Genomic DNA, 9,813 nt, shown 5'->3' on the forward strand with positions numbered 1-9,813 from the left:
AAAGTGGGTATTAAACTTTTCAGTATGTATTTGTTGATGTTAAGCTTTCGATAAAATTTAAAATATTCCAGATTCTTTTTGGGTTATCCGCATCACATTTTTGATTGTAGGTATTTTCTGGACGGCTTCGACGAACGAGATCGTCGACAAGATGTCAAGTGGTCTGTTTTTCGAATATATGTTTTTAAAAAATAGCGTTAACAGTTGTACATGTTTAAACGTTTCGATTTTTACATAAATAACATATATAAAGAAAACACAATTACAATATTATATTTTTATTTTTGCAAATAGGTTTAATTTATAACTCATTTCAATTAAATGTCAAAGCGCATATATGTTGAAGCTATTCTATTATGCGCCGAATAACATCGCTGGAAATGATAGATTGGATTAACGACGACTGAGTCTGTTTTTTAACGATGATTTCGATAATATTATGTATATCACTAGAATTCGACTTAGACCTGCAGCGTGTTACTGCCCCCCTATAAGGGCCTTACCTTACCCGTGCTTAAACTGAAACTTTGTTCCTTTCCATGAGAGAGGGATATTTTTAGTGAAACATTTGTTCCAAAAAGCTTGAGGATGTTTACGAAGCTTGCAGATCACTAGCATTCTATTGCGGGTTAGCTGACTTCAATGAACAATATAATAATGCCTTATAGTTAGTATGTTTGTTTTATTCCCTGTGCAACTCTTTATCGGATCCGCCGCGGAGTGTTTAACGCTGTTGATTGTTCATGACAAAGTCCAGCAGTTGTTCTAGCTGTCAAGGACCAGGATACACAGGTACATCTATAAGGTTTTGTAACAATAATACTTTAAAGTCCTCTGTTATTTACAGATGTTCCTTTATGTAATTACACTTATTGTGTAATATATGTCACTAGCGAGATCTTTTACCTATAAAATTTACAGAGAGTGAGAAACATAATTTGGATATCTTTGTTGAAAATAGGCGTAAACGGCTATAACTAATGTTTTGAATCATAGCTGTTCATTCAAAAAGTTGTCAAAGAGATATATCAACAGAATTCTATTATTATTTGAAATTCATGTCATATTTTTCTCAAACGTAACTGGTCGTCAAAAGGTTTTTACAAATGTAAATCTAATAGAAAATGTAAGTAGCTAATTTATTCGATGCCTACATAGCAACACGATAAACATATTTTAAAAACTGGACGTACGCGACTGAAAACTTTAACTCGATTTTTTTAATTAAAAAATGTATTCAAAATTGTCGTTACAGGTATTCTAATCCTAGGTAATACTAATTCTTCATTATTTGAGGACATCATTTAATTTGGCAAACCTCAGTGACACATTATATTGATATAACTACTGTTTTTAGCAACTTAAAAACATGGCGTTATTTTTTAAGTTTTAAATTATATAATGAAATTTTTAAATATGGCTGAACGATAACTAGAACGCTGTTATTGGTTAATAGATTGTGATAAGACTGAATTGAACAGGAGTGAGATAATCAATCATCGTATCAAAATGTAACGCCCTAATATTGTTTTTAGTTAAAACATCGTTTACTAAGCGCAAGGAGCATAAAGTACTGACAGTCTAATTTTTTCTTCGGTTCTAAAATTTGCACGCAAGTTTTAATTAGCAGGTTTTCTGTTTTAGATTTTATAAACTACGTTATCTACAGTACTTCCATTTGTTTCTTGACAATCCTCATTAACACGTCACGAGCGACATTTTGGCTAATGAACTCCACTTGAAAATTGACCACACATACATGATGGATTTGTATAAAAAGACGACGCGCGTTCATACTGAACAATTGTTACTGTTATATTGAATACAGATACCCTTATTAGCTTTTAGTAATCACTCACCTACCTAAAAACATATATATCATATCATTATCTTCTATTATATTATCTGTGATAGTCTATCTATGTGGTATGCCCGGCACGGTAAACGTTTAAATATTTGCGCGCTTTTTGCCCCTTGTCTCCTGCCACTGCTGTCGCCTACCAGAGCCGCTCAGGCAGCTGTCAGTAGCTAGCCTATAATGAGCGTATCGTGAGTGAGTCACACATGGTGCTGCACTGTTCCTAATATTCAGCACTCATATGTACGAGCTTACTACTGCCGCTGTCTTGTCTATCCGCATTGATATCCCCGCTGTTGAGGTGTCGGATGGACGCATGCTGTGTAGTGGTCGATGCCTCTGCTGTGGCTGCCAGTGCGGCTGCTGCTGCGGAATCAGCTGAGCGTATGGAGAGCAATGTTGGACTCCAACAGGGCAGGCGAGATTCGATAGACGACGACGCGCACTTACCGTGAGTTACTCCTATGCCATTGTTAGTACCGGTGGGCGGGGTAATTTTGGACGGGTTAGATTTGCCCAAGGACTCCAACGGATCGTCCGTCCGAGCTAGCTCGATCTTCTTGTCAAAGGGGCGAAGTGTCTTTTCTGTGCTGTATTCCCGTGGCTTTTCGTTGTCTGCATACAGAGATCAAGAATGGTTCTATTGTCGATGGTGCTATGTGACAACTGTCCCGCGTTTCGGTTGGAGCTTGTTGCTAGACAGCGATGCCGAGAGCGGCTATAGTAGAGAGGGGAAAATCGGGTTTCATTTGCAATGCTGCTGAAATGTGCATTGCTTCGAGTTCGGTTTTGTGCCTTTTGTCGTGAGCAAAGTGAATGTTTGTGTATGTACCGTATTTGAGTATCTCTCGTGGAAGTGGAAAGGAATATCTCTGTGGCGTACTTTCGCTGCCAGGTGGGGTAGTCGATAAATGGCTTATATGCATATATATGTATCTCTTGTAGATTATAAATAGGAATACATTTATAGGTGCATTATACCTATGGTGTGATATCATATCGGCAAACAGCCTAGAATTCAAGGGCACATTTCCTTTGCATCAATGTGCGAACCTTGTGTCTCTAATGTTATTAGTGTTCTTTTCCGTTATAAAATTGGCTTTAGGATTGTGTAACAAAGACATGCGTTTCGCTCTGTTTTTGCTGTTGGCATGTCCATAGACAGAACAGAACCGTTCGCGTCTTACATGCGGCTATACATATATATTATAGTAGTATGTATACGTAAGTTACCTTTTTATATATAACTTCCCATACTCTGATTTTAGTTAGTATATTTTGTTGTTCGAGCTTTACCTGTGTAAGATATTTTTGCTTTTTTTGTAAGTCGTCTAAGAGTATGAGGGGAGTTAGGCAACAGAGAGGGGGAGACTTGCTCAAAAAAAGAAGGAAAGATCACTTGAAGACATCATCCTCTCTCTCTGCTCTGTATATAAATAGCATTCGGGTACTGTTCGAGAAAGAACAAATAGCAGGACTTTGCCATGGCAAGTTAGCATGCTATCAAACATTCTATGGGAGGACACACACGCTCATAAATGGTATACCGGTTGCTCCCTCAATGTTGACCCGTACTCCATGTAAACTGTAAATTGTCCAGCAACATCGTTAATCTACAGGCAGTCAGAAGCTATATACCGAAAACGAGACTCGGCCGGAGATAGTGGTATTAGGGATTTATACGCTATAATAGGCGCTTCTTTAGAAATAGCGTCTAAGATGGCGGACCGATTATGATCTAGCGATTAATTTATAATTCCTGCACTCGCAGAATGACGAGGTACTGGGTAAGTAGCTGGCGTGTACTCGGAATGACATGGCTATCGAATAGAGCTATCAATTACATACGTGTCAATAAGTCTTGTATAGACGCTGAATGTTATTACAGCATAAATCTGCGGCTTCTCTATAATTCATCATGCATAGCTGGCTATAAAATAAAAGCTGAAGATAGATAAAAGCCGCAATAGAGATGTTAAATTAGGGGTAATCGTGAAGTGAGAGCTATATAACTCTAATTTGGTAGGACCGTTCAAGCTGTGCATATACCGATCTAATGGATAGAATGCTATTAGTTTCAAACAAAACTTGTAAAAAAGGAAGAACGAAAAGCGCCACCTCTGTGGAAAGTTGTGTAGGTAGTGTTCGTGGAATCTAATATAATTGAATACAGAGGTGTGATAAAACTGAAAATAAGCTGTTCTGAAAGTAAAATTTAGATGATAGTAAAAATACCGTATAAATCTACAGGTAAAAATGGCTTGGTCTCGGTAAGTTAGGCAGAATAGTCAAAACGGGTACTGGCTTAAAGTGGCTGAAGCATTTGAATTCGGATGCTGCTTTTTTTTTGCTGATTTTATAACATAGTCCTTGAGAATAGTTCAATCGATTTCAATAATAATAATAATCTATCGTAGATTACGTCAGACAAAATGGCGCCTGCGTTAACTCGCAAGGTCCATGGCGCGAACGGTCTACAATGCTTTTGTTTTAGGGGCGTGTTTTCTCATCAGTTTGTAAATCACGTAAATAGATTCATTTTCAATAACTATGTTCGTGAATGTAAACGTGTCGTTGCAACAAATGCTACATCATGCAGTTTGAGGCAGGCGGCTTCACCCAGAGCGAATGAACATTTTGTGGTATAACGTTAATTGCTGGCCTATTCGTAGTCGATTTTGGAGGCAATTTCATATACTCACAAAGTGATTCAGAGGTTTCGTTTGATGTCGTTACTTTACATCACTCGTTGGTGGTGAAGACCAATTTCGAGGTTATTTGGAATCATATGAATTTACCACCTACTTACATTTGTTATGTGTTTCAAAGTTTGCCATCCGAGCAGTTTTATATCCAAAAAAAAGTCACAGGAGAAATTCGTTCGATAATCACGACTTACTCAACATGATGTAAACCTTATCCATGCGTTTATTCTTTGACATTCTTACGTTGTAAGATATGGGAGCTAAAATTGAGATTAGTTATATCTATTAGTAAATTGAATGGCCACATGCGCAATTCTACTGCCATAGCTCTAAAACATGACAGAAAATAATATAAATGTATTTGAATACTATTAATAATTGTATAATGATTTGTTCTACTATACTGCTTTGAATAAAATTTAAAAGCCATAATTCGGGAACAGTGTAATTAGCTTTCATATCCGTTTTAACAATTGTATGAAATTGCAGCTGCTACGAAATTGACATACAAAAGATTAAAGAAGAAGTAATTTGGTAGATCGGAAATCAGATAAGATTACGATAACATGAGAACTATACATGGGCCGTAGTATTTAACATTCATTTTCATTTTTATTCAATTTCCGAAACGGATAAACTAGTTAAAATAATTAAATTTTTATTACACTGTATGAGGTACAACAACGTTAATAAAACATGTCTGCACCCCTTGCAATGCAACCTGCGACCTTGACAATAAAGCCGCATCTTGGTTAGTCGTTGAGCGGAAAACTATATACCCGTGTTATTTTGAATCGCCAATTATTTTTGGCGCGCTCTAGCCTTTTGGATACGGTTTATTCGACAGTATTCCCGACCCATAATGCATTATATGTACGTTCCTTTTTTGACCGGATTATATTCACAGTAATGTAGTTCAGATGAGATATTATGTTTGAATTCAACTGGCTCGTACGTTGCGGTTAAAGAAGTCTATGTTTAGCTTGGTAGAGTATTCCACTGCAATTGGTATGTTTTGACTTACGCTTGCTTAACGGAACTGTGGCCAACGCAGTAAGCGATTTAATTTTTATTCGAACTACTGACAGCATTTATTAAATGGTAAATTATTATTATTATTTATTTTCCTAGTGATATTGAATGGTTAAGTTGTATTGAGATTTACATAGTAAGTTATTTTCGCAAAGGATGTATATACAGCTATCACCTCTTTGTACTTATGGCTAAACCAGGTTGAATAAACAAGAAGACCCATGGAGGCGGCAGTGGTTATAAATCTCACACATAGATTATAGAAAACATCTACAAATACGACGCTACCTAGTACATCCATCCGAAGAACAGATAAGTTCCATAATTGTGCCTTAGGTGCCTAGTGGCTGACCTAGGCGAGTGCAGGCAGGCCTACTGTAAAGCGTTTTGTGGATTACGCAATATAAATAGATGTATGAAGATGAACAGCTGTTGCTGAAGTAGAATTGCAAAACGCACCATCGTTACACACGCATTGCTTTTATAACGACAGACTGAAGCGTTTCTTTCTATGCCACTGTTATACATAATACACAGATCTGAATAGAGATTTGTACATGGTTATTGTAAGCGAAACTTTTAGACACTTACATGAAATAAATACACTCTGTTCTATTAGGCGATGTGTGTAGACGATAGGCTTAGAGCTACTACTAGTCGATGATCGAAAACTATTAATTAACTCTAAATATAAATGTATTCCCATGGCGACTCGTCTGTTGCATCGACTCAGTGCGGTGACCATTGTACCTTAATGAGTACCATGCTTTCAGTCCTCGACGAGCAGCTTCGCGTGTTGGCAGACTGTGACTACCACGAATACGAACCGATTATTACCATACGTTTCCTTTCTATTTCGATCTGCCTTACGTTTAGAGGTCGATTATTGTGGTTTTTTACGGCTTGGATTTAAACAACGCCGATTGATACGTTTTGTTATGAGAGTCTTAGTGTTTTAAAGTAAAGCTTCGATTGGTATACGGGAGCTTTCTGCAAAATGTTTATATGGCTCTTTATTCACCACGTGCACTGAACACGGCTATTGTTATATGGCACTGTGTTAGTTAAAAGCCACATTCTGTTCTTTCTATTGGGTCCAACTATAAGTTTTTAAACATATGAAAACATGTATTATAGATAATGTTGCAGATCATCACATAGTACGCATGTTCTCGTTGCCTGTGCATCAAATAAAAGTGTGTACATATGGCCATTTGCTACCAAAACTAACTGTCGTCAGTGTAAGAGTGATTGGCCTATACGTCATGATTCCATTCCTCTCCAAAACGTGTCAACGTGCTACACTAGTCACACTTAGTGACAAACGAATATTATTAATACCTCGAATTAGGCTTGGTTTATAATGTGGTTTATCGCTATTAACGAATGTTATTTTTCGACGCAAGACTTCTGACCGCGTGAGCAGCCACTTTGCGAACGAGATTGGCGTCAAACTAATGGAAATCGATCTTTTAGCCGAGCTTTCGTAAATTTCGTAAACAATACATATTTGGTAGCTGTCATTTATATCCGTAGTCACATACGACGTCAAGAGACTTTTTAGTGCTTGCGGAACGGTGTAATTTCGTTCCTACGACATTAAGAACTAGATAGAAGCACTAAATAAAAGCGACTGCTGAATAGAAGTAGAAGCACTGTCGTAATTTAAAAGACTATAATGCCGTTCGAATTTTAGTTGACTTCTCAATTTATATACTGATGACATTTTCGAAAATATTTAAACGGAATTGTTTGTAGGCTGACCATGTTGCAGCATGGCGAGAGTATTCACGGTTTTTAAACTTGGTGTACCTGCTTATCTTATTTCTTTAAGAAGAAATGGAATTTCGAATCCTTTTAGCAGAAAACGGTCTGAAGATTTATTTAGAGAATTAACTCGAGTTATATTCACGAAATCAGTAACATGTTTGCTGTTATTATATACTTAATTCAGGTCAATCGCAATGCAGCCTGCGGTAGGCGAAGCTGATCCGTGGGTTATGTTTGAATCAATCACCTTCCTCGGAACATGGAAATGGCCAGACCAGGATTCTCGTTCTACAAAGCAGATTTTGGCCGAAACGATGTCACGGGCGATGAACGTTCCACCTGAAAAACAAGTTCGAGTTGCTTTGATGCTGCCTACCCGAGGTGACGGTAAAGTCGTGTAAGTGTGATATACCAGTCATAATATATCTTTGTGCACGCACTGCGCGCACGACTGTTGAAGAAAATATAAAATATCTCGTGTAACTTTATGATTCTCCTACAATTTTAGGTTGTTTGCTAAAGCAAGCGGGGATGAAATTTATTCGTTGCCCATGCGACAAATCACCTCGTTTACGGGTGGCCATCGGGAGCATCCTAGCTGCTTTGCTTTTGTGTACGCACCTGCAGCCACAGAGCGTAAGTTATATAGTAAGAATTATTGTGTATGGTCAACAGAGAAAACAGCCATATGTTTTCGCAAAGGGGCTTTTTGTGGGAATGCTTTCCATTGAAAAAATTAAATAAAGTAACCCGTGCATTTTGGCATTGGATATTTGTAGCCTATTATATTATTACACATATAAGTATTATAGAGTACCTCTAACTATATATATATATATATTTTTTTTTTTATATATTGTATATATATTATATTTTTGTGCTCTGTGCCTTTTCTGACTAAGCAGAGAGCTGTTTGAAGATGTTCTGTTTTGATGCAATGTCTGCCGAAGTTCGGGCTAAAGTGCACAAACGCATAGAGCAAGCATACCAATCAATTCAAAACGATTCGAACGAGGCACAGCTTATCGCAGCTCCTTGTGGGAGTATGCAGATCGTTAATGTTCAGGTAAGGCGTTTCTAGTGGCTCCATAAAATTTGTGGTTGAGCTATACGAGTTTAATGGAAATCAGTGCCTTAGATTTGGTAATAAAGTTTTATTTCGCCATGTGCGCACATTCGCGTATATTTATGTATGTATAATCTTTTAGATGACACTGGACATTCGTGAAGAGGACTCACGGGGTGCCTACGCAGCATGTTCGAGAACAAAAGAACTCTTCAAACTTCGAAAAGACGTTGAAAAACAGATCGTACTTACAATAGAGCCAATGTCTCACCCGAGTCCAATTAATATTGAACGCTGCTTCGGTGTGCTCGTTTCGCCAGGGCGTCACGTACGTCATAGTGATATGCAGCTCATTGGAACTGGTCAGTAAACTTTGCTTATGATGCGTTCAGTTTAGTAGGTTGGGCCTGCCTTTTCCCAAATATCCTATTTCTCAAGCACGCACCATTTGCAAATGTTTAAAAGTGTTCTGTCCTCATGTGTTTATACGTAATTTTTTCGATGGCTCAGTGATGATAAAAACTACTACATATCAGTATTTATAACAAAATTCTACAAGTGGCGTGATATTTGAAGTTGTTTCACTTCTATATCTGAATGTAAATGTTGTGCATGTGTATTTCAGTTATCAGTATGTACACTTTTGCTTCCATACACAGACGTATAGAGAGACAAACTATAAGATTGTTTTGTATTTGAATTCGAGGAATATTATCATTGAATAATGACTGGTCATTCAAGAATCGTGGCTAATTTTAATTATAGTATATACATAGATTAATTATGCTCATTGTTAGCCAGGGACCTTCTGGTTTAGCTATTTTGGCTTCCCGTTTCACATTTTAAGCAATATATAGAAAAGTGGTTCTTATGAACGCCACTTGTATCAAATAATTGGCATAATTCGCTTTTCCTACATTGTAGGCAGTAATGATTCGAGCAATCAGCAATCCAGTCCATCGTCCGGTTTCACGGTGGTTGCCAAATGGGACCCCAAGGACAACCCACCATTTGAGTTACTTAATACAGTAACTTCTGGCGAATCGCGTGTCTATTTAACGGTTGCATGTGATCTTGTCCTGATGCACGTTAAGGAGCCCGTTCGATTCGTGTTTGAAACCCAGGCTCGAATTGGGCCCGCTCCGCAGGACCGTGAAAAAGCGTTGGTTTGGTCATTACCTACAGCCCTTCGAACAGGCTCAGTAAAACCATTCACAGAGTACTATACGCTCATTCTTCAGCAGGTTGGTATAATTATCTGACTTCATAAAACTATAGTTTGAAATTATAGACATTGGGCTGAAGTAAAGTTAGCCGCGTGACTACGTAATCCAACAAACATTTGTGTGATGATTCTTAGAAATGTATGCGTTTTATTTAAA

General features: G+C 37.6%; 1 protein-coding gene across 3 annotated transcripts in view; it reads left to right on the forward strand.

Annotated features, from left to right (window-relative positions):
• The first annotated feature begins 2,094 nt into the window (after positions 1-2,094).
• GAPcenA (GTPase activating protein and centrosome-associated) overlaps positions 2,095-9,813 on the forward strand; it is a 14,700-nt gene continuing 6,981 nt past the window's right edge. Inside the window, exons 1-6 of one of the 3 annotated variants that reach the window (XM_022803961.2) lie at positions 2,095-2,309; positions 7,550-7,762; positions 7,874-8,001; positions 8,271-8,431; positions 8,574-8,793; positions 9,356-9,675. In XM_022803961.2, the coding sequence (XP_022659696.1) occupies positions 2,167-2,309; positions 7,550-7,762; positions 7,874-8,001; positions 8,271-8,431; positions 8,574-8,793; positions 9,356-9,675 (1,185 nt within the window). In that variant the 5' untranslated portion in view covers positions 2,095-2,166. The other 2 variants (XM_022803970.2, XM_086976620.1) reach the window with 2 other exon arrangements.

This window comes from Varroa destructor, unplaced genomic scaffold, assembly GCF_002443255.2.
Source record: "Varroa destructor unplaced genomic scaffold, Vdes_3.0 BEIS01000001.1, whole genome shotgun sequence".
Lineage (NCBI taxonomy): Eukaryota > Metazoa > Arthropoda > Arachnida > Mesostigmata > Varroidae > Varroa > Varroa destructor.